Genomic DNA, 24988 nt, shown 5'->3' on the forward strand with positions numbered 1-24988 from the left:
CATGACCACGCCCCAGCCCGAGGGGGCAGTCGTGATTGGGTAGGCGGGGAAGGAGGGGGCGGGGATCAGGGAAACGGCTGTAACGGCCGCGCCCGGTACCCAACCGCCGGAGCTTCCGCGCGGCGCGGGCCGGACCCTGGCCTGAGGGCGCGGGGTGGGCGGGGCGAAGCCGGCCGTGGTGACGGGGGGCTGGACCCGGGCCCGGGAGTGAGGCGGCCCGGGCGGGCGGGGAGCCGCGCGGAGGCGCTGTCACTTCAGCACCAGGAAGTAGGTGGTCCAGCCGGCCAGCAGCAGCGCGCCCAGGAGCACCGTGTAGCTGAGGAGCACGAAGGCCAGCAGCTCCCGCAGCAGCTGCAGCACGTGGATGGTGGACAAGGCCGGCATCGCCCTGCGCCGGTGGCCGAAGACCTGCGGGGCACGGGCAGCCGGGGGACCCTGAGTACGTAGAGACGGTTCCGCCCGCGGCCAGCCTCCGCCGGACACAAGGCGGCTGCTGAGCCGGGCTCTGCTCTGGGCGCCTTGGACGCAGGTGGCTGGGTGAGGTCCCGCCCTCCGAAGAGGAAAGGCCCCCCTAAGGCTAAGGAAGCCCAAAGCGCCGATTCTGGCCCTCACCACCAGCGGATGCTCACTCTTTTAAACCAAAAGTCACCCCTGGCTCTTGGGCTCCCCGTCTGGATCTGGGCTTGGACGGCAGAGCAGCCTAGCTGTTCCCAGCTCCGGCTGCTGCGTTAGTCTCCCTCCCCAGCCGCTCCCATCCACCTCCTGCATTTTTAATATTGCGAGTGCTGCTAATGGGCTGATGGAGTCAAGCTTTCTTTTCCCACCGCTCAGGCTGCAGCTCAAGCCCTCTGCTGCTCGGGAGGGAAAGAGAAGAGACCACCTGGGGTGGGAAAGGCAGCAGGCCTCACTGCAGCCCCTCTGCAATCCCCTGGCCCCAACGCTTGCCATAGCAGATCTGAGGATCTTTGCTTTGTGGTCCGGCATGCTAGCCCTCTGGCCGGCCAGGACTGCAGGAGTGCCAGGAGGTGGCTCTCAGTTTGATTCTGGGCTTATCTCCTTCCCCATCGTGCTCCTGTCCATCTGCTCCAGCCCCGCTGCTCTTCCACCCCAGATGGAATCAGATGGTGACCATCACAAACCAGCTCTTTACCCCCACTGCTGCCCTGCCCAGGAACTCCCCTCAGCGCCCCACTAGCGTCCCTCTCCTCATTTCACTCACTTAGCCAAGTTCTCAGGACTCCGCCTCGGCAGCTCAGAGCTTTCTCTCCGATCTGGTGTCCGATGGTAGCTTGTGTGCACTCCAGCGATCCCGGCAGAGCTGCGGGATTCTCAGGCAGCAGCTGCACTCACCAACTAGGTGTGGTCTAGAGACCAATCACAATCTCCATGTGGTCCCTGAGCTCCCAGGGAGCTGCGCACACGCGCGGTCCCAGGCCAGGCGGGGCAGTGGTAACCCTGCCCACCCTCTCTGCCTGTCACCACCACTGCCCACAGCGCTCCCAGGTGCCTGCAAAGCTCCTGACTTAGATGGGCCGAGCCAGCGGTACACCAGGGAGTATTGCATGCCCCTTCTTGTCTGCTTTTCTGAACACTGCGGGTGGGATATACTCCAAATCCTTTCCTAACACTCACATGGAGAGCAATCCCATCCTATTGTCAGAGGCAAAGAACCACCGTACAAACGACATTCACTATGACAGCCAACTAAACGAAAGTGTCTTAAAAAAATGCCACTGTGAGCATGCGTGTGTGTGAGAACCAGGCACTGAGAGCCAAGAGCTGAGTGCTTGGTTCCAGGTCACAGAGCTGAGCAGGTTAGAGACTCATCGTAAGTCACCTTCCCAAGGTGCCCACTTCCAATTTCAAGTCCTCCAACGAGAGGCTACAAGAGCCAGTTCCGAATGCAGCAAATACAGAGCGGACCTGTCTCCTGATGTTAAGAGTGAAAGAAAATAAACTTGACGCTGCTGCTGGTTATTTTGCTTTTTGTACTAGTTTGTAGTTACGTTTCTTTGACCTTAAAAAAAAAAAAAAGCAGGAGTGCACACACCAACCCTTTTGTCAACATCATCAGCCAGAAGCAAATGGCTCTTTAATTTGATCAGGATTTCTTATTATCAAATTATTGCCCTGGCCGCAGCTCAGCTAAAAACCAGAGCAGACTATTACCAAGTGCTCAGGAAGTCAGCAAGCAGTAATTGCTCCCCGAGAGAATTGGTCATCTGAAGGGCTGTGCCCTGTGTAGTCTCAGGGAAGAAAGTATAACTAAGATTATACCTTCATCCCACACCAAAGTAACAGAGAAGAGAGGCTATTAAAACACCCGATTCCGGCTGAAACCGGTTTGGCTCAGCGGATGGAGCGCCAGCCTGCGGACTGGGGGGTCCCAGGTTCGATTCCGGTCAGGGGCACATCCCCGGTAGGGGGCGTGCAGGAGGCAGCTGGTCAGTGTTTCTCTCTCATCGATGTTTCTAATTATCTCCCTTCCTCTCTGTAAAAAATCAATAAAGTATATTAAAAAAAAACACACAAAACACCAGATTCCAGTCCTTGACAGCTCACACCCTTCAGATGATGTCTCGAGGCAACTATGTTCTAGCCTCTAGTCACCATCCAATTTTGGGTATTTTATAGCAACGGGGTATGGAGAGCGGCTACAGTGTTTGGACAGGTTCAAGCCTCAGACTAATGAGAAGGCACAGTCCTCTCATGGCAAAGCCACATGCAAGTCCCAGCTTGGAGGGCAAAGCCCGCCCAGTACAATTATAGCTGTGGTCCCACGTGGCTGAGTAATGTGGGCTTGACAGAGTTCAGGTGCATGTAATTGAGTAGAACATTGTTAACATCTTGACCACACCCTTACTTTACCTCGTGGAATCTGGCTATAAAATAAAGACACGGCTTGCAGGCTGTCTCTCCATCAGAGAAGCAGCATTCCACCAAGACCCAGCTTTTATTCTCTTGTCTTTTCTAAATCCTTCACTGCCCCGCCTCAGGTTCACCCTTGGCCGTGCTGGCGCGGCACATGTGGCACCCAACATGGGGCTGAGTATACCATGGCCGTGCTGGCTCGGCACACGGATGAACTGAAACTAAGAAACATGTGGCTTGAAGTTCATATGCATTCATTTAGAAATACAAGAATCTGAGAAATTTTACATTATTGTTTTCTTCAACTGTTTGACAAAAAGGCATCCTCCGTTTTCTGTAGCATGCCATCATTAAACCCCATGGCAATGTAATACATCAGGCCTGGGTCTAATCCACGGTCTGTTCATGATTCATGGTCTGAGATGCCACATTTCTACACCTGCCATCTCTATCACAACCCCCTTCCTGTCTGCAGACAGTTCACTCTGCTATTTAAAGCATTTCTTCTTGAATTCAGCTCTGCTGATTACAAACACTTCCTCCTGGTGACAGGCAGGTCTTGAACATGCAACTGAGAACAACAAACAGGCACATCATGATCAACCGTAATCCATTTCCAGGGAGGGCAGAGCTAAAATGGACTGGGACTCGCATGGGATCTTCCCTTCCCAGTTCTCTCCAAGAATTCAATGTGCTGTTTTTAATTGGCCTTTTTTTTTTTCCTTTTAAACATTTTCATTGATTTCAGAGGAGAGGGGAGAGAGAGATAGAAACATCGGTGAGAATCATCAATTGGCTGCCTCCTGCACTCCCCCACACTGGGGATTGAGCCTGCAACCCAGGCATGTGTCCCAACCAGGAATCGAACTGTGACCTCTCGTTCATAGGTTGATGCTCAACCACTGAGCCACACCAGACAGACTAATCTGCCTCCTTTTAACCATTACACTCTGCTTCACAGTTAACTACAGTTCAAATACTTATTTCTCTGTTGGCAAAAATTCAAAAGTGTGTAGTAAAACACAGAACAGTGCCTATGTAGACTTCTTTATCTATGCAGACTCCTGGTGTAGCAGAATTATCTGCCCAATGAGACAAAAGTCCAGACGTGATGTAAACAATCTCCCCACTCCAGGAATAAATGTACCATTCACATACCCTTTTCTCAGTAAGGCCACACTCCTTTGAGACAAAGACTGCTTTAAGTATTAAATGAACTGACACAAAAGCGTATAATATATAATTATTCACCACTTTCTATTTGCATACAAATAAAGCAATTGATGTTTTTAAGTCTTCTGCGGAATGCATTTGTAGGAGCTGACCTAACTATGCTCCGAGCAGGCAAGTCGAGAGCTACGAGTGAATGCAGACACATGAGACACAACCGAGTATCTGTTCATAGGACAAAGACCCCAGCCAAGGAGACTCGACTGGACTTGAATCCCAGGAGGCAGAAACACTGAGGGACAAAGGTGCATTTCACTCTCTAAGGCAGCCCAGGCTGACCACTGCTGGGGCTCGAAGGTATAAACTAATCTCCCTGGGATAACAAGGATCTGAGAAAGGATTTCTAACACAGGAATCAATTTCATTAAGACCATTTCCACGTACTGAATGCCAATTAAATTAAACCAGGACAAGCAAATCTTTTAATTTGTTGTTGTTGTTAATCCTCACCCGACGATAGTTTTTCCATTGATTTTTAGAGTGGGAGGAAGGAAGGGAAGGAGAGAGGAAGAGAGAGAGGGAAAGAGAAGGAGAGAGACATATTGGTTGTTTATCACATGAGCCCCAACAGAGGCTGGGGATCGAACCTGCAACCCAGGTATGTGCCCTTGACCGGGAATCGAACCCTCAATCCTTTGGTGCACAGACCGACACTCTAACCACTTAACAACACTTTCCACTTTTATTGTCATTTTTACCTGCTTGGTCCCATCTGTGCAGCTGTGTAAGATTATCCATCCCCACCTCAATATACTTCTTCCACACGTCTCTAATGAAGATACTGAGCTGAGACCACAAAAAACTGGTATGTCTTTATCTAGGTTGTCTTCTTTCTTCAAAAAGTTAGGAACACAAAAGAGAAGCAGAAGGGAGAAAACAGCATAACTGAAGAGGCTGACCCCAAAGTCAGTTTTGTATTCCTGGGTTTGTTATTCCTCTGTGGGGCTGTACTTCCTTCCAGCAACTTCCTCCAAGGGGCAGTTTATTCTGCAGTTTACTTGTTCAGTCCGCTCTGAGCGCCCTACACAGGCTTCTCCATCAGAGACTCTATCCACGTGGCCCCGTTCATTAGTTTAGTGGTGGCAATGACATATTCTGTGCCTCCATCTTCCAACTGGGAGAGAAAGCGCAGGGCAGCGACTTCGGCAAAGGTAACACCCCCGAGGAAAAATATCAGGGTGACTCGGTTTTCCCCCGGTTGACCTAAAATTGAAACATTTCAGAATTAAGTTATATGTTATTGGAGCTTCTCTTCCCACCTCTTAAAAACTGCATATTGCCCAGCTGGTGTGGCTCAGTGGTTGAGCGTCAGACCATGCACCAAGAGGTTACCGGTTCCATTCCCGGTCAGGGCACATGCCCTGGTTGGTTGTGGGCTCGATCCGCAGTAGGGGGCGTGCAGGAGGCAGCCAATCAAGGTTGACGTTTCTCTCTCATTGATGTTTCTATCTCTCCCTCTCCCTTCCTCCCTCTCTAAAAAACAATAAAACATATTTAAAAAACAAAACTGCATCATTCATAGGAAAAAAAAAAGTCAAATGTGTCTTGGTCTGACAGTTCATTTGAAACTCACACACACAATTTTGCTCTCAAATGTTTTTTCTAACTACTGAGATCCTCAACTCCGGAGCTGAAAGCTGCTACCCCCGAGGGAATAATGGTTCCCCTGCTTACAATATACATTAGCAACTAACAAAAGAGGTATATTGGACTCTGACTCCCAAGGACTTTACAAATGTATTCTACAAAGCAACTGCATAATACATGAAAACCACACTAACAGCACAGAACGATCTGTAGATCCGGGCTGTAGACTCACGTTTCTTTTGCAATCCCGTGGGCAATGGCTGCCGTTCTTCAAAGTGGGGCCCTGGGAGGATGCGCAGAACTTCCTCAATACTCCGCCAGCCAGGCCGGGAGAGCAGCTGGGCCAGCCGCACACTGAGCGGGGCGTAGCCACTGTACACGTAGGATATGTCTGTGGGATTCTGTGAAAATGAAAGGGGGAAAAAGCCTGTGGGCATAGAGACTCAGAGCCACCTAACTGTGGCCTTTCGGATAACCCAAAATTATTTGATTTGTCTTTGAAGGCAAAGCCACAAATAACCCCCCACATCTTAGCAGCTGGAAGCTGACTTTTGACTCACATTTTGAAAAACCAATGCAGAGCATCTCCAGGAACCGGAGATGAAAATTGTTACTTCGTTTGGCAAGAAACTTTTTGGAGGGTAACTTGGCACTCTAGCTGGGTAACAATGTGAATGTGCATAATCTTTGAACCCAGAAATTCTACTTTTAGGCATTTATCCTGCAGAGGAGCTGGCACAGCAGGGGAGACCAGACCAAAGCACCAAGAGTAACTGCAACACCATCTGCACCAGGAAAAGACCGGGAACAACCTGAATCACTAGCAATAGCAACCTGTTAAATTATAAAGATGGCATATCTGTAGAACCACCTCATAACAAGTACAAAGAACTTTAAAAAAACAAGGCAGGCCTGGCTGGTGTGGCTCAGGGGTTGAGCGTCAGCCTATGAACCAGGAGGTCACAGTTCTTTTTTTTTTTTTTTTTTTTTATATTTTATTGATTTTTTACAGAGAGGAAGAGAGAGGGTTAGATAGTTAGAAACGAGAGTTAGAAACATCGATGCTAGAGAATTAGAAACATCGATGCTAGAGAAACATCGACCAGCTGCCTACCGGGGATGTGCCCACAACCAAGGTACATGCCCTTGACCGGAATCGAACCTGGGACCTTTCAGTCCGCAGGCCGACGCTCTATCCACTGAGCCAAACCGGTTTCGGCAAGGTCACAGTTCTATTCCCAGTCAGGCACATGCCCGGGTTGCAGGGTTGCGGGCTGGATCCCCAGTAGGGGGTGTGTAGGAGGCAGCCAATCAATGAGTCTTTCTCATCATTGATATTTCTATCTCCCTTTCCCTTCTTCTCTGAAATAAAAAAATATATATTAAAAAATACGTATCTTTTGAGAGCATTTGGCAATTTGGTTGGTTTAATAGTAAATACTAGTATATTATGCAGGTAAGTTTGATTAAGATCAAGATTTTTTAAAAGCATATGAATTCAGAAACCCGTGGACATAAAGCATATATCTTGTATGACTTTTTCTGACTAAATTATAAAATTATGTTTTTTTCTTTCTCCATGTTAAGCAAAGGAATATCTTTAAAATATAGGGCCTTATTTAAGAATGCCACATTGGACTTTGGGGGTTGTTCTACCTTTCTATTAGAATGGGAGTTCACTTTGACCATGACTCTCTGCCTTCAATAGTAACTGCAGATTTTAAGTGTGGGTTTATCTCTGTTCTTACCTCTGCCATCAGAAATGGTTCTTCTCCCGAAAGCTGTGGCTGCAACCTCTAGAAATATAACAACCAACTTCCCATTCCCAGCTGCCATGTGTTCCTTTTCTTAGTGAAGGAGTTCGTGTCAATACATGAGCTGGAAAATTGGCTTGTACCTCGTTTGTATTTGTTTTCCCAGGGTTTCTCCTCTGGACTCAAACCATGAAGCTATAGCCCATAAGGAGTTTCTTTTCCTATTTACTGATTCCCTCTTCTCATGTGACTCACCGAACACAAAATTCTATCATCAAAGGATCTCAGAGAAATCCAGTTATTATTTTGCCTTGATGCAGATTAGCTTATAAATCATTCTGCAATGATGAGTATCCTTAGTCTTAGGCTCTCCTGAGAAACGCTGTTTGCCACTTCTCTTCACAAATGGTTACTGTATTTTTAATGTCTGTTTCACGTGATAAAAGACATACTGTATTTAATTCTAGTGAAATATGTTAGGATGTGGTAAGGGGTGGATTTTTACTTAGTTTTGTTATGAATTTATAGATATTATTTTATTAGGGTACTTTTTGCCTCTCAGAGACATCAAGAAATGCTTATTTCTAATTATTGCAAGTTATTATAACTATTGTAATTGTCATGTGCCGGAAACCGATCATTGTCTCACTAATAGAAAGATGTGGAAGGCTGGTCAATCTTGAAGCTCTGAAAGGTCAGAGCCAACCACTCCCTATCCAATTGAGACAATGGTAACAGGCAACTTCCCCACCAAATCATCCTGTAAATCCTCACTGATAAGATAATCTGCCTGTTACTGGAATTACCTGCCTAAGGGCGATGGGTGTATCCCAAACCTGAATAAAAGGGATGGCAAGGCCAAAGCAAGGCGGTAGTCCTCCCCCTAGAGGTGGGCTCCTGCCTGGCCCCCAATATTCCCAAATTAATACTTTTCAAAGTCTCTTTTTCATTTGTGTGCGGCCTTCTTCAGAACCTGAACCCTGAACCAGAACCCTGAACCACGCGGGATGTGAAAGGGGCTCCCACAGTTATGTTATAGAAATAAACCTTTATTTAAATGTAAGCCCTAAAGCATTGATTCTAATAAAAATGGAAGCAAAAACAGAAAAATAAATAAAGAGGCAGATCACAGGATGACCTTCAAGAGACAGTGGACATGATGCGTGGGGTGGGAGCAGCAGGTCAGATCGGTGAAGAGCCAAACTGAAGAATCATTTACATTGTACAACAGAAATGAAGTCTCTATATTGCAAACGGGGAAAAACAATCCAATTTTGCTGCTGACAGAGGAGACAGTCTAATTATTAGTCTTTGTTGCAAGAGGCAGCCTAATGAAAAACCAAGAGAGAATATAAGAGAAAGAAGTTTAGGAAGAGTGGAATCAACCCCCTGTAAAACAAGGTGCACCTGCTTTGGAGATCAATGGTACAGAATATGCACCATTTTCACAGAATCTTTCTGGAAGGGTTCAAAAGCGGGTGAGGGTTACAACAGCTGCCTTTGAGGGGAAACTGGGGTTAGATGTGGAAGGAACCTAACTTCACTGTCGGCCTTACTTTAGCACAAGCTGACTTTTCACCGCACATTCTGGGTTCCTCCCAGATCCTCTCTGCCCTTCTTGGCTCTGAGCCCAGAGGGCAGACTGCAGGCTCTGCACCAACGCACTCCGAGCCCTCTGTTCGGGTTGGGCCAACGGGAAGCACCAGATAAGCACGGGAGAGTGGGCAGCAGTGAGGTCAGGGTTTTTCCACCCTGGCTTCCTCTCTGTGACTCAGCTGGAGGCTGGCTGTGTCCCGCAACCAGAGGCCGGTCACCCCTCGTCTTGTCAGACGGCCTCTCCAGTTAGCTCTTCTGTCCACGACTGGCACAGGTTTCTGGAACAGCTCGCTCTCCTTGCCCTCAGGCCTTGCCTGGTAAGGGCTGCCCACTGCACTGCCTCTCATTGCCCCCGCCCCCATCTTTATGACACTCTCCTCAAACTACCCAGAGTGAGCGCCCCATCTCCTGCTAGGATTCTGACAGATATAACACACAAATGCATTACTTTTTCACATGAGAACACTGCTGGCACCAAGACTGTTAACCAGTTACTGAGTGAGCTGGCGTGAGAAGGGCGCCTTACTTGTTCATTGACGTCATCCATCCAGAGGCGCAGGGTTTTCCGGATTGTCGGGTAATTGTTCCTGCCCCCGATCTGCGGTTTCAGTAGGCCAGCCTTCTCCAGGTTGTGTAAGGTCAAAATGTGCTCGTAGCCATACGTCTGCAAGACAAGTCATTCGGCCTGGGTGTCAGATCAGGAAAAGGCTTTTGCGACTTTCATAAAAGAGCACCTCTGATAAATCGACTTGTTCTGCTCTCCAGGGCACGCCACTGAGGTCCAGGTTGTGACTGACCGTGGCACGGGGAAAGAACCTGCCCTAAAACTGCCTGTCCATCACAATTAATCCAGCTCATTTGTTTCAGAGGCATTTCATGTATTCAGAGTCAAAATTTATGGGCCCAACTGAAATGAGCAGATTTTGGAAGTCTTTGTGTTGGTTTTTTTTGTTTGTTTGTTTATTGTTTTCTCCCTTGGCAAATTAGTAATTTAAAAATATACTGACCTAGCCCGGCTCACATGGCTCCGTGTATGAACCAGGAGGTCACGGTTTGATTCCCAGTCAGGGCACACGCATGGGTTGCGAGCTCTATCCCCAGTGTGGGGAGTGCAGGAGGCAACCGGTAAATGATTCTCTCATCACTGATGTTTCTATCTCTCTCTCTCTCCCTCTCCCTTCCTCTCTGAAACCAATAAGAATATATTAAACACACACACACACACACACACTGACCTGGAGAATTTCTCTTTTGTAATAATCCAGAACCTTTTGTTTGAGTCCACTATTGCACACCGACTGGAGGCAAACAAGTCTTAACACCTTGATCAGCGAATGCTTCTGGGCAATACAATCCTCAATGTAACCATTGACCTGGAAACAAAGTACAGACAGACCTATACCATCACCTGGTTTGGGGACCTCAAGACCTTGATACATACTATTAGTTTTAAAAATCAAATAAAGGAGATATGTGGGAGAACGGCACCCCCCACCCCCAACCTCCCATTCCCTAAGCCCCCTTCAGCCCCTGGGATCCCCCCTCCCCCCGCGTCACCAGGAGCATAAGGCCGGTGAGGACATGTTCAACAATCCAGATGCTCGTCTGGGCTCATCTATCTCTATGGACAATGTCCTGAGAGGGATGTGTGACCTAGTCTATCCCAGTAAAGTAGCAATTTATCAGTAACAGGAATGTTTTTAGAAGATGGAAATTTTCATAAAATGAACCATTTTAAATTTACTAATAGAGGTGACTATGTAAAGAAATATATGACCAATTCTCTCTGAAAGCAAGTATCTCAATTTGCCTATTACAGCCCTTAAAGCTCTGATTTTGGGGGCTGGGTCTCACCTCTCCGTGCATCACAGAAAGTGCTCTCCACAGAGTAACATTAAATATCTGTTACTGATAAAATCTGTATTTTCATTTTGCATTTGCTCTTAAAAATACTTAAGCGAGACATTGGAGTCAAAGCCATTGCTTTTCTAGCTATGGCCTTATGTTTGCTACAGTATTTATTATTTGTTAGACAGTTTAATTGTTCACGAACCTTATCAGTGTCTATTCCAGACATAAACTCCTGCTCCACTGTCAACTTATCAAAGAAGTCTTCAGAAGCTAAAATGTAAGTAGGAGATTTGCAACATAGAAATCAAATAAATGTCCATTTATCTGAGTGAAGTGCTTTTATGAACAGAGCATGATTAAGAAACAAGACATGCAAAAAAAGCAGGCAGGCCACAGGCTGAAACAGCCTCCTGGCAAAAACCTTCTAAAAGCATGGAAACCCTACGACCCTGCATGCCTTAATTCCATCTAGATAGGGTGGACCCCGAACCTCTTTGCTATCCTCAAAACTCGAAAATGTTGCCTCAGTTTCAGTGAAAGCTAATTTCCCCAGAGTATTGCATCATCAGATTCAACCCAGTGTCACCTGATTTCTATCCAACACTGTGCGAGAGCTAAGACTCAAAGTGTACTTCATAGTACAGGGCACCGACCAATCTCCCAGGCAGCTTTTACAGCCTGAGTTTTAAAGAGTAAGCTTGTCTTTGGTTTAATATACACCCTCTGAGCTCCTTCAAACACTCACTGTATGCCATATACCAGTTCGGTGGAGAGTTTTCAAGGGAAAAACAGAAACAGAAACATCCCATTGCTCTAGTTAAATAATCCTTAACAACAGGGAAAAAACCTCATATTATGGTGGCAAACTTACGGAAAACTTTTGCTCCCTCTTGGTATCCCAAAAAGTTTACCCTATGATTATATTATTTTAATAGTCAAAAGAAATGTGCTCACGCCGAATGGCGCACTTTTAACTGTGACCATGTGTGCGCTTAATTAACACTGAGAATCCCAGAGGTGCCATGGCCACGGCCACGTGGCAGACACGGGTAGGTCTGCGAGGCAGCCCAGGCGAACCTCGTCCCTGGATACTCACTAGTGACATCTTTGATGAGCTCTGCGATCGAGGTGTGGTTCGCCAGCGAGCCTCGGGCGGCCTGCATGTGGGGCAGCTGGGAGACGAACTGCTTGATCTCCCCCACCGTCTTGGCGTTGTGCCTCTCCTGAAGTGGGCAGAACCACCGAGAAAGGAAGATACTCACTGTCGAGAGCTCTGTTCTTTGTGTTGTTTAGTTTAGTTTAGTTTAATGTGGCAAAAGAATGGGATAAAAATGAACCAGGCCAAACCCAGCTCCAACATCACATGGAAAACCAGAAAGGGTCAGTCCACGGTGCCTGTTCACAGCGCGGGTGCTTCTGTCCCGAGCAAATGTCTGTGGTTTTCTCTTCCCGGGTGCCAGACCATGCCGGGAACAGCATTTTGTGGGCATCTAAACATACGTGGGGGGCAGTATTGGGTAAACCACAGACATTTTGCAGTAAAACACTGAAGGAAAGCACTATGTTACGAGGGGAACATAAACAGCAAGTTCCTTCTGTAACAGGAAGGAAAGCGCCATCCTTATCACTGAGCCTTAATTCTGAATAATGTCCTTGAACAAAGTGAACCTCACTTAGTGATGAGAAAATATTTTTCTTGTAAAATTGAGTAGTCATTTAAACCAAAAGTAACTTCAGAAACATGAAAATCAAATTAAATGGATGTAATTCCTAAGAAAGATGAAATCTGGAAATACATACTCAGTGGAAAATTAGCTTTCAAAAGTTCTCCAAATTCATGTCTCTAATGCCCAAGTACTCCGTCTACATCGCACTGATTCCCACGGTTCAAAATCAACTGAACCCAGAATGACGCAGGGACCAGGCAGGAGCCGGCAGGAAGCTGAGAATGAAGCTGCCAATTTCAAAGCTCCGGCCGCTGGGGACTTCGCTCTCATTATCACCCACCAATCTGCAGGGGCCTCTGCCATCAGCACGCTGTTCAACCTTGAGAGTTTTCACCCCAAATCGCAAGTTCTATTACAGAGGACCTTTTATTTACAGTACAGCTGGCTTCCTCTCAAGTCGGGTAAGAAATAATGAAAAAGGAGGGAAAACAAGTGTTTATGGCAAAAGCTTATAAACTGCAAATACTGCCTGCCCCTCCCCAAAAAGGGGAAAGAGTTAACCGAATACCTTTCTCCTCCAGGAGAAGTTTAAAAGGGCGGTCCGGCCTGTGACAAGAGCGGCAGGTGACAGCCACACCAGCTCACCTCAAACGCAGCCGAGATCACCTTGGCTTTCTTGCTAAGCACGGAGCCCACGGCGTTGAAGTTCTTGTCGCGGATCTCAGCGTACAGCTCCTCCGCAGAGTTCAGCTGAAGCTTCTTGGCTTCCGTGGGAAGATCCTTACCGCCATCGCCCTGTTTCTTGGGCGCGAATTTCTCCGGAGGTAACTTCACGTAACCTGGACAGCACGGACAGGAACAAGCGCCTGTGTGCACTTCCTGGGAGAACCACGCACATGCCCAGGCTCAGAGCAGAATTTTCCCAAAAGGGCACGTAAGCCGCCTTGACTGAAAATGGTGCACAGCACTGAGGGTTTGACTTTTCCATGATCAAAGTAGACTCAGATCATAAGTAAATCAGTCAGGATTATCATCAAGATTTTCTCTAGTTTTAAATGCTGACAGAAACAAACAGCATATGGGCCAAAAACAAAGACGTTGGTGACCTCTGACCTAAGACTCTGTCAAGCCTAAACTCTTGCAGGCCTCCCAACTTCCCTCGTGTCCCCAAATGCCCGTATCAGCCTGTCCCCCCCGAGTGACGTTCCCAGCTACATTCTCTGCTTTAGCAAGCTGGTCGCCTGTCATTGCCCGCTTTGATGCTGCTGCCTGCCCCCACCAGCACCACCCTCGACACTCTCCCCCTTTCCAAACCCACCCCAGGCCACCTCTCCCACAGCTTCCCACACGGCTGCAGTGCCGCCTGGATGTTACCCAGGCCTCTGCTCACCGGCACAAGCACAGTCCTCACACTACACATGGGCCAGCCCGTTCGCTTGGACACTGTTTACCTCTAGTGTCTAAAAGTCAAAAGCAGTATTTTTGAATTTTCAAATATTCTCTGAGTTATATGCAAAGAAAGCACCTTCAAAAAAATGACTGTTATCTTGGTCAAATGACCTATTAGTAAAAATAGATGGCACTTTTCTTACTGTTCTGAATGCCATAAATTTCGTCGATGAGTCCTTCATACGTCAGCTGAGTGGCAAGGGGCGTTAACAAGTCCACATTTCGATCGAGCAGTAAGAGATTATCAAAAACAGGAAATACGGAATTCTGGCTTCCTGTGAACTCTCTCTTCATCCTGATCATCATATTGGCCACTTGCTGGAAATAAAATATTGGATCAGGTGGGACCCTCCTGGGAATGAGCCGATTTTAAAATTTGGCTAAAAACAGAAAGACAATCAGAAAAGTAAAAAAAGAGAAAAACTGTGGAATGGTGAGATAGATAAGAAATAGCAGCTATAGAAAGCATTTGCTGCTGGCCACCCATCACAACACGCACACTGTGGCCAATGGCAACCGGTATTTCTCAATGGGGCACAAAGTCAGGGACAGTCTGTCTGTGTTATTCCTGGTGGCTGTGTTCTATAAAGTCATGTGAATAGGAATTAGCGAGTACTGAGCCACAGCTCCTGGAGGAAACAGAGGGTGAGGTTCCTTCGGGCTCTGGTCACATGTCCGTCAACTGGTCAATATGTAACCTTGTTTAATGTGTTGCTGTTTAAAGACACTTTGTTTAAGATATATTGTTGAGCCCAACCAGCATGTCTCAGTGGTTGAGCATCGACTATGAACCAGGAAGTCATGGTTCGATTCCCAGCCAGGGCATATGCCAGGGTTGTGGGCTCGATTCCCAGTGTGGGGCCTGCAGGAGGCAGCCGATTAATGATTCTCTTTCATCATTGATGTTTCTATCTCTTTCTCCCTCTCCCTTCCTCTCTGAAATCAATAAAAATATATTTTTAGCCGAAACCGGTTTGGCTCAGTGGATAGAGCGTCAGCCTGCGGACTGAGAGGTCCCAGGTTCGATTCCGGTCAAGGGCATGTACCTTGGTTGCGGGCACATCCCCAGTGGGGGGGTGGGGGAGGGTGCGGGCGGCAGCTGATCGATGTTTCTCTCTCATCGGATGTTTCTAACTCTCTATCCCTCTCCCTTCCTCTCTGTAAAAAATCAATAAAATATATTAAAATATATATATATATATTTTAAATATATTATTGATTCACTGACAGTGAGCTCACAGCCCAACGGCACCATCACCCACACCTGAATGAAGCTAGCCTGACGTGTTTTCTCAGGAGGCTTGTCACAGCCTTTCTGAGCTCAGGGACACTAGACACCCTTTCACTCTGCGAGAGGACCGTTTTAACAGCAAACCACCAATAAGCAGCACAAAGGGGCAAAAACTGTGGCATTAAGCAGTGTGTGGGCCCGTTTAGTGGCAGAAAGGACCCTGTTTACAACAGGAGCTGAAACAAGAGGGCAGAGCAGCCCTCTGTTCAACCTCAGCCGCCAACATGCGCACTGGGCAGCTCCAACTGTTTGCTGTTTCGGGCATGTCCACAAAACACTGACCATCACTTTGGGGGTTATGAGTAGTTTTAGCAAGTAGGCAAGTTCCCAAATAAAAAGGATTAGCGGGATTTGTTTATAAATGGCTTCCCACTCCCTCCCCCTTCTTGGGTGCGAGGGGCCCCGTCCTTCCCCATCAGAAACACGGCCGTTTCTCACCCGGGCGCACTCTCCTTTCCCGAAGATCTGGGGGATGGTCCCGTACAGAGCCTGCAGGGTCATCAGCCCCTTGGCCGCGTGGTAGAGGCTGGTCTGGTCGCTCTCCAGGTAGCACTCCTGCGGGAGAAATGGAAGGTCACTGTCAGGCCACGGTCACCTGGGTGCCCACCCGTCTGGCACTGGGATTCCACTTTGCCGGGGAAGCAGGAGATGGGACCCAAGTCCCTTTTACAAAGCTGCTGTTTGGCATTCTAGGTAACACGACCAACAGCTCAGCTCTCAGGGTACAGCTGTGGAAGCAGTTCTCCGGGGGCAGAACCTTCTGGAAGAAAAGGGTTCACCAGGCAGGCCAGCTCTTAGTTTATCAGCTCCTGAATAAATTACTGAATAAAGGCTTACACGGGTTCTCCCATTTGCCATGGTGAATGTAAACTTTGGTAGGCTATTTTGGGAGGGCCACATGCTAATATTCACAAATGTGCGCATTCCTTGACCCCCAAAGTCCCAGATGACCACACACCAGAATACTTGGCAGTTTTTACAAACATGAGGCAGGTTTTCACATGTACCAACAACAAATGACAGCCATAAACATTGTGAGAGAGGAAAAGGAATGGTCGAACCATCTTTAAAGTACGCTATCATTCTCAGAAAACATATTTCACTTTATAAAACATACAAAGTGCATTTTGTAAAATATACAAAAATATACTTATTTTTTAATATTTTTTTGCTGTGAAGTGAGAAACGGAAGCTATCAGTTCTGACACTGGAAGGAAGCGCCCAGGTTTTGGACTCAGGGTGCCTTGATCTGATCCCCGCTGTCACTTCCCAGCTGGTCCCTACAACAACTAGATAACCTCTCTGTGCCTCGATTTATTCCTTTGTAGAATGGAGCACATTCCACATAGCATAAGGACTAAATGCTTATAAAGACAGCTTTATATTTAGCACCTGAAACGTGCTTAATTAAGGCTAACTTTTATTATAAATTTGGGTTTTTTACAACCATCATCCAATGGTTCGGTGCACCACCACCAACGTACCTCTAGTCTCCAAAGCCAGGAGGGAGGGGACAGGGATGGCCAGGGGTTAAGGAAGAGACAGTGGAAGGTTCTTCCGAGTCTCGTGCATCTCACCATTTCACTGAATGTGACAGGCCAAAATCAAGAATGTGTACAGACTTTCTGTCAAAATTACTAAAAACTCCCGATTGGAGCAGAGATAAGGTGAAAATTCAAGAAAAAAAAAAACCATCAGGGAACATATCTTAAAAGAGCATTCATATATTTTTTTAGCTTAAAAGTTGTATTACTACCAAGGCATTTTAAAATAATTCTATGTTTTAAGAAAGATATAAGAGTTAACAACAGGTATAAAATTTTTTGCTCTAATATTACTGGCGGTGGGGAGATTGTTTGTATTGACATCCCAACTCTATTCTGCATGTTCGAAATTCCCCGTGGCACTTCAATCCATGAGCGTGTTTTGGGAGAGCCAAATGCTAACACCCATTAACATTTAAATACACATTTTTGACTTTGCAAAGTTATTTTTTAACCTTTTGCACTAGGATGTCGAGATTAAAATTACTCTTTGAATGTATCAATAATTTGAAATATAAAAAAATCCAAATAAATAAGTTTGTATGAAAAGAAACTCCAGTTTTTTATTCTACTGCCGCGCTTTGTAAAATCTGGGGTATTAAAAAAATTAAATCCCGAGTAGAATAAAGGAATCGAGAAAAAAGCAAGCGAGTGCAAAGGGTTAAGTTAGTTTTTACAAAGTAGATATTATATACACTGATTTTTACATCTACAAACAACTTAAGATCACAATAGATTCAGCAGTGTTACTGAGCATTAAACTGGGCAGAACTGGAATCCCCACATTTTGTACAGTAGAATGATGGAGATGATCATCATATCCTGCAAGCATGGAAAGCTCTAGAGTGCCTCCTTATGCTGAGAAATGCTCGCAGTTTAACAGTCACATAAATAGCCCAGCCAGTGTGGCTCAGCGGTTAACCATTAACTCATGAACCAAGAGGTCACCAGTTTAATTCCCGGTCAGGGAACATGCCTGGCTTGTGGGCTCGATCCTCAATAGGGGGCATGCAGGAGGCAGCTGATGGATAATGTTCCTCTCTCATCAATGTTTCTCTCTATCCCTCTCCCTTCCTCTCTCTCTAAAAATCAATAAAAAAATTTTTTTTAATCACATAAGTAAAATGCAACTCCATCAGAAATCAGGGTTGAATTTAACATTAGGTAGAACTCTTGCTTGTTTTCTAAACTGAACCCTTAGGTGAACACACAAAGCCCAGGGCTAAAGGTTCTCAGCAGTAAATAATTCTGCCCTTCTTTGCAAATCCCGGATTACATAAACAGGAGTTCGTGCCTCTGGACAGGTTTTGTCATGTCAGGACACATTTCCTAGCTGCTGCCAATTCACATTAATTACATGTGTGAATTAATTATGAGAGTACTATTATAGATATGTGACAAAGCAAATACGGCAAAATGTTAATTCCAGAATCTAGGTGATGGGTATGTGCAGGCTCCCTCTATAATTCTTTCAACTTTTCTCTATGTTTGGAATTTGGGGGAAAAAAGAGTCCAGCTCTGGCCGGTATGGCTCAGTTGGTTGAGCGTAATCAGATGCACTGTAAGGTTGTGGGTTCGATTAGCGGGTCAGGGCATGTACGCAGGTTGTGGGTTCGATCCCAGGTCAGGGTGTGTATAGGAGGCAACCAATCGATGTCTCTCTCTCACGTCGATGTTTCTTTCTCTCTTTCTCTTCCTCTCCCTTCCTCTCTCTCTAAAATCAATAAAAACATTTTTTAAAAATGTAACTACTTAATCATTGGAAATGTCTCCCTGGGGAAGAGATATTATAATTAAAGTTAAAAGCCAAGCCACAGACTGGGAGAAGATACTAGCAGCTTTTATAACCCCCAATGATAAGTACCCAAAATATATAAAGAATTCTTCAAAAGGAAAAAATGGGCAAAGAAAAATGAACACGCAATTTGCTAAAAAGAAAAATCTTAAACATTAATATATCTATGGAAAAAGCTCAGCTTCCAGTAACCAAGGAAATGCAAGTTAAAACAATAGCCTGGACACTGTCATACTTGAAAATTTGGCAAAAGTTTAAGTCTGACACTAAGAAAGAAAATACCAGACTTACTTTGAAGGCTCCCTCGGATTCCATGGATAAGAGATCCCCGTCAAAGGGAATGAGATCCAAGCTATACTCCTCCCTGTGAATGAAGGAGCCCAAAACACCCAGATCCTTCAGCCGCTGTTCACACAGTAAGCTACGTCGTGGCACAAACAAAATGTGGAAATCTCTTGCTGGGCCACGTCTGTCTTCACTGCAAAAGAAGTAACGTTTGTTAGTTTATGAGCTCTTTAAGGTCACAAACTATTTTATTTATATTATTCTCAGAGCCTGGTCCTACATCTGGTACACAGCAGGCACTAAATAAATGTTGGCTAGATAAATATACCAATATTGACTTTCAGACCCAAATTGTTACAGTTGCTCTCCTTTTTTTTCCTCCCTGAAAGGAAAGCAACATTGATTCATTGCCACAACTTTGTAATGCATTTTCTAGCATCCTCTTAAAGTACTTATGGGAAACTAAAGCTTTCAGGTTTATTGAAACAGGATATGTGTGTCTTCCTGAAAACAAATGGCTCTTTAAACCAAACCAATGCAGATACAGAGTCTTATATTAAAACGAAAGATCATTCTTGACTCCCCCCTGCACTCTCCTTCACAGTGAACTTCCCAAAATAGCTCATTTGCTTTTAAGGCTTTAGGGGCCACACCAATCAATTGTACCAGAGTGCAGACTGGGCTGGGACAACTTCCTCTATATAGCGATGCTGTATTAAATTTTAATCAGCTCTTATTCTGCTTATAAGATTCAAGTACACTATATTCAGTATACTGAAAAACAACCATTAGAGGTTTTTCTTTTTAATTAGGGTCCCTTATACTAATACAGGTCCAAATATTTAATTGTCCTATAAAAGATTTGGGTTATGCAATGACACCCCGCCCCCAAAACTGTTTGAACAACTTCACAAGTGTCCCATCCCCCCCTATCCTTTCATGCCTGCCCCCGTTTTCAAAAGACCACCTTCCAATGCACTGGTAAGAGACTGGGGTTGCAATGAGGAGCTCAGTACATTAAGACCACCGGGAGGACCAACCTCTTTTGGATCAAACACAAGCTCTGAGAGATACCTGAGCACATTTTCAGCAATTATATCCATCAATTCTAGCCTGGGTCTGACAAAAAAAATAATATTCTTGACATCAGCTGCCGGCAAACGACTTCCTTTAAGGGTGAACATTTTTTCCACTTCATGTTCCTAGGGAAACATACACAAAAGGTTAACAAAAAAACCTGTCTTCACCTGTCATATCCAGACTCAGACATCCTACCCTCCTAGCCAAATGCTCTTAGCACTTAATTATCCAAATTTAGATTCCCCAAAGCCAGATGTATAAAGCACCAAGTTTCAGGACGAAGTCACTGTTATTGTATCTGAATTCAAATGACTCTCACATGATTACCTATCAAAGACACCAGGTAATCTATAATAATAAAAGGGTAATATGCTAATTAGACCAGACAACCGAACAACCTTCCGGACGTCATTCCAGACGTCCTTGTGACAAATTTGCTACAGTGGGGGCTGAGGCAGAGGCAGTTAGGGGTGATCAGGCAGGCAGGCAAGCAGTTAGGGGTGATCAAGCTGGCAAGTGAGCAGATAGGGGTGATAAGGCAGGCTGGTAGAGGCTGTTAGGAATGATGAGGCAGGCAGGCGAGCAGTTAGGGGTGATCAAGCAGGCAAGCAGAGTGGTTAGGGGTGATCAGGCAGGCAGAGTGGTTAGGGGTGATCAGGCAGGCAAGCGGTTTGGGGTGATGAGGCAGGCGAGCAGTTAGGGGCAATCAAGCAGGCAGGCAGAGTGGTTAGGGATGATCAGGCAGGTAGGCGAGTGGTTAGGGGTGATCAGGCTGGCAGGCAGTGGTGGTTAGGGGCAATCAGGCAGGCAGTTGAGCAGTTAGGAGCAATCAGGCAGGCAAGCGAGTGTTTAGTGGCGATCAGGCAGGCAGGCGAGAGGTTAGGGGTGATCAGGCAGACAGGAAGGTGAGCAGTTAGGAGCCAGTGGCCCCGGATTGCAAGAGGGTGCAGGCCGGGCTGAGGGACACCTCCCCGCCATGCACAAATTTTGTGTTATGTGCCTCTAGTGGTCATATAATACAATGTTAGTAATTTCCCTAGAATTAGAATCAGTGTAGCATCACAGGCCAAAGGATCAAGATGTTAGCCAAGAATTAGTATCCGTGTTTACAAACACCAAACAGCTTTATAAGCCAATTGTTCAGGAGAAAATGTAAAATTCCATTATTACTGCAAAAATGCAATTATTAATCCCTCAACAAACCCAGAATAGCTCATTTACCTTCAGTAGTGAATACTGTGCAATCAGGCCAAATGGTCCTGTGAGGTACTCATCCCAAACTATTGCCTATAAGAGGGGAGAAACATTCTCTTATTATGGTTACTATCAGGAATGTCAACAGTATCAACAGAAAATAGCAGTCATACATAGTAGGACTCTCTGCTTCAAACTTTGAATTAAAATTTTTTTAAAAAAAATATTTTTATTGATTTGAGAGAGGAAGGGAGAGGAAGAGACAGAAACATCAATGATGAGAATCATTGATGGGCTGCCTCCTGCACACCCCCTACTGGGGATCTAGCCCACAACCCAGGCATATGCCCTTGACCGGAATCAAACCCACGCGGGACCGAACGCAGGACCCTTCCATCCACAGGCCAATGCTCTATCCACTGAGCCAAACCGGCTAGGGCTCTGAATTAAAAATTTTAATAGACTCTGACCACATTCATACCCTGCAGGTCTAAAGGATAACAGCAAGGGCAAGGGATGGTAGTGGTGGTCACAGGAAAATTAAGACTTCATCACTACCCTCAACAGAAAGGAGCTGTAGTGTGTTGTGTACCTTTGTCATGGTATTACTGGATTAAACCATATGAAAACTGCCAATGGCAATAGTTCAATCTAGTATTTTATATATAAGTATCATAATCCAATTACATAAAATTAAAACCTCTGGCCCTAACCGGTTTGGCTCAGTGGATAGAGCGTTGGCCTTCGGACTGAAAGGTCCCAGGTTTGATCCCGGTCAAGGGCATGTACCTTGGTTGCGGGCACCCCCCCAGTAGGAGGTGTGCAGGAGGCAGCTGATCGATGTTTCTCATCGATGTTTCTCTCTATCCCTCTCCCTTCCTCTCTGTAAAAAAGCAATAAAATATATTTTTTAAAAATTAAAACCTCTGATGTAGGTATTACAAATCTTCTTTTGACAGAAGACGGCAGTTTAAAAGGCTCAGAAAATTTAAGTAACATGTTCAAGGCCACATAGTGACCTTGCATCCTATATAATAAAGAGCTAATATGGTAATTAGACCGGATGGTGGAACGACCTTCTCCAAGGCAGGGGCAGGGGCGAGGCCGCAGAGGGGGGCCACCAGTGCCACGAGGGTCAAGCCCCTTGTACGAATAATAAAGGGGAGTCAGAACCCCAACTTAGGACTTAACGACCCCACAGGTAGCATTTCTGCTAAACTCCAGGATCATTTCTTTTCCTTTTAACCGACACTCCTATTGAGATAAGTGTAGGTAACATTCGGTTGTAAGAAGTACTCCAGAGGTATCCCTTCCATACTTTACCCAGTTTCCCAGAGGTAACATTTTGCAAAAACTATAATCCAATATTACATCCAGGGTATTGACAGTGATCCAATCCACGACCTTCTTCAGATTTGGGCATCATTTCTGGAGCTTGAACTGGGGATCTAGGGCTTAGCCTGTTTTCTCCTCTCAATGGCTGCTAGCACCCACTCTACTTCTTGGCTTTCTCTTCTAAGACGGATTCCTGAGTTTCCGCAGTTCTCCTTTTCTGGTCAGAGTTTTACTGCCAGTTATTTAGGGGGAGGGATGAGCTGACAGATTCTAGGGGGAGAGAGCATAGTATCACTTAAAAGTCCCTGATCTACAGTTTCGGATTCCATTACGAACTGGGTGCTAGCAGGAAACGTCTAACAGGGAGGTCCAGGGAAAACCTCAAGTAACAACTTCTCTCCTTCTCCGCACGAGCAGCAGGTGATACGGTGTTGGTGCTTCAGAGACTTTCCAAAGTAGGATTTGTTACGACACCTATGATCCTTGTAATGCAAGGCATCATCACCCCACCCGCCCCGGTGTCTGCAGAGCACCGGACATAAGCTGGTCCACAGGCACTGAGACAACGCGGTGGCTGACTCCGCTACCACACAACGCCGCGACGCCACGCGGAGTGCGGGCCGTCCGCCCCGGGGCCCACCGCCTGCTCGCCTCCTCTGGGGAAGCTCCAGCTACCTCAGCCAATGGGGGGAGCCCGAGCGGTCGGACCGGATGAGGCCAGGCCGGACGGGGCTTCAGGGCGCCGTGGCCACCTCCCGCCGCTCACCTTGCTCCCCGCGCACTTGTCCAGGAATTCGCGCAGCTCCCGACGCACCGCCTCGCGCAGCACGTTCAGGTTCACTCGCCCATAGGACAGGTGCGCCGCCATCTTGCCCCACCACCCCCCTTTCTCGCCTCATCCAAACGCGTCCCCTCAGCCTCTCCTGGGGTCCATAGGCGGAGTCACGTGGCAGCGCGTCCACGTGACCACGCTGGCGTTCGCACGCAAACCTGGAAACCGGAACTGGCCTGGCCGGCGCCTGCGGCTCCTCCGGGCCCTAGCGCCGCCGGCTTCTTCCACTGACACTGTCTCTGTGTTGAAGGCGCTGGGCGCTGACAATTGGGTTTAAAGGCGGAGACTGGATCCTGCTCGCTCCGTTTAAGTTTTAAAAATCGCCACTTTCATCTTAGCAGCGAGCGTACTCGCTGTAAAATGGTCATTGGAAGCTAAACGTGAATGAGAATATTTTCAATTAGAGCGATTAAAAGGTCCTTCTCTTTGCTCTTTTGGTTTGTGGGCTAAAATTTAGAAAAATGGCCAGGGTCCGAAGGAACCTGAGGGACTTGTCTGTTTGGCTCTTCTTAGTAGACTTTTCTTAGGAAATACTATCCGATGTAGAATCCAGGTCCCAGCACTTGCTTCATCAGTAAAATTCGCATATTACCTCATCAGTTGTGGAAATCACAGGAGCACGTCATTCACATACAAAAGCTTATCAGGCCCTGGCCGGTGAGCTCAGTGGTCAGAGCGTCGGCCCTCTCAGCCCTGCGCACCCAAGGATCACCGGTTCCATTTCTGGTCAAGGGCACATGCCCAGGTAGCAGGTTCAGTCACCGTTGGGGTGCATATGGGATGTATGGGATCAATGTTTCTTCCTCAGATGTTTTTCTCTCTCAAATCAATAAAAACATTTTAAAAAAAGAATATACCAAGTTCTTAAAGCTGTTTATCAGCAAGACTGCAGTAGAAATTGCTATTTGGATCTATAGTGCTTGCTCATTTGAAGAAAAACCATTATGATAAAAGAAACTGAACATATCAGTACCACTGGGCAAAAAGAATAATCATTTATTAGATATAGAGCATTGGCCTGTGGACTAAAGAGTCCTTGGTTCAATTCCCGTCAAGGGCACATGCCAGGTTGTGGGCTCGACCACCAGTAGAGGGCATACAGGAGGCAGCCAATCAATGATTCTCATTCATCATTGAAGTTTCTCTCTCCCTCTCCCTCTGAAATAATATATATACACTAGAGACCCAGTGCACAAAATTAGTGCACGGGAGGGGGTGTCTCTCAGCCCAGCCTGCACCCTCTCGCAACCCGGACATCCCTCTTGCAAGCCAGGACCGCTGGCTCCTAACTGCTCACCTGCCTGCCTGCCTCATTACCCCTAACCACTTGCCTGCCTGCCTGCCTGATTGCCCCTAGCTGCTCACCTGCCTTACTGATCGCCCCTAACCACCTCTGCCTCGGCCCCTGCTGCCACAGCTCCATCCGGAAGGACATCCAGAATGACATCCAGAAGGTTGTTCAGCTGTCCAGTCTAATTATATCACACTTTTATTATATATATTTAAAATAGATGCTTCACCAAAGTGGATATACAGATGGACAAAAGACATATGAAAAAATGCTCAAAGTCACTGATCATCAGAGATGCAAATTAAAATAACGAGGTACCACCTCACACCTGTCAGA

General features: G+C 46.4%; 2 protein-coding genes across 3 annotated transcripts; both read right to left on the minus strand.

The window, feature by feature from the left end:
• Positions 1–178: 178 nt before the first annotated feature.
• LOC129148101 (uncharacterized) lies at positions 179–799 on the minus strand. The gene has a single exon (XM_054712638.1). It carries the CDS (start codon positions 382–384, stop codon positions 250–252), a length of 135 nt encoding a protein of 44 aa, XP_054568613.1. The 5' UTR covers positions 385–799; the 3' UTR covers positions 179–249.
• Positions 800–4769: 3970 nt separating this feature from the next.
• VPS33A (VPS33A core subunit of CORVET and HOPS complexes) lies at positions 4770–23465 on the minus strand. 2 transcript variants are annotated; one of them, XM_008142675.3, is made up of 13 exons: positions 23296–23465; positions 21222–21287; positions 19995–20122; positions 18927–19113; positions 15735–15851; positions 14149–14323; positions 13202–13395; positions 11986–12112; positions 11092–11159; positions 10274–10411; positions 9565–9702; positions 5921–6089; positions 4770–5304 (listed from the first exon to the last, which is right to left on the minus strand). In XM_008142675.3, exons 1-13 carry the CDS (start codon positions 23395–23397, stop codon positions 5123–5125), a joined length of 1791 nt encoding a protein of 596 aa, XP_008140897.2. In that variant the 5' UTR covers positions 23398–23465; the 3' UTR covers positions 4770–5122. The 2 variants fall into 2 exon arrangements, with proteins under 2 accessions (XP_008140897.2, XP_054568700.1); XM_054712725.1 differs by lacking the exons at positions 4770–5304; positions 5921–6089 and adding an exon at positions 8665–8770.
• Between the last annotated feature and the right edge of the window lie 1523 nt (positions 23466–24988).

This window comes from Eptesicus fuscus, chromosome 23 (genome assembly GCF_027574615.1).
Source record: "Eptesicus fuscus isolate TK198812 chromosome 23, DD_ASM_mEF_20220401, whole genome shotgun sequence".
Taxonomy (NCBI): domain Eukaryota; kingdom Metazoa; phylum Chordata; class Mammalia; order Chiroptera; family Vespertilionidae; genus Eptesicus; species Eptesicus fuscus.

Bases quoted from the DNA above. Each gene is read 5' to 3' on its own strand.
- LOC129148101 (XM_054712638.1), bottom strand. From the start codon at position 384: ATGCCGGCCTTGTCCACCATCCACGTGCTGCAGCTGCTGCGGGAGCTG.
- VPS33A (XM_008142675.3), bottom strand. From the start codon at position 23,397: ATGGCGGCGCACCTGTCCTATGGGCGAGTGAACCTGAACGTGCTGCGC. The intron at 13,396-14,148 runs GTAAGAAAAGTG...CGTGCTGTCCAG, and splicing joins AATTTATGGCATTCAGAACA to GTTACGTGAAGTTACCTCCG. The intron at 11,160-11,985 runs GTGAGTATCCAG...CTTACATTTTAG, and splicing joins GCTCATCAAAGATGTCACTA to CTTCTGAAGACTTCTTTGAT.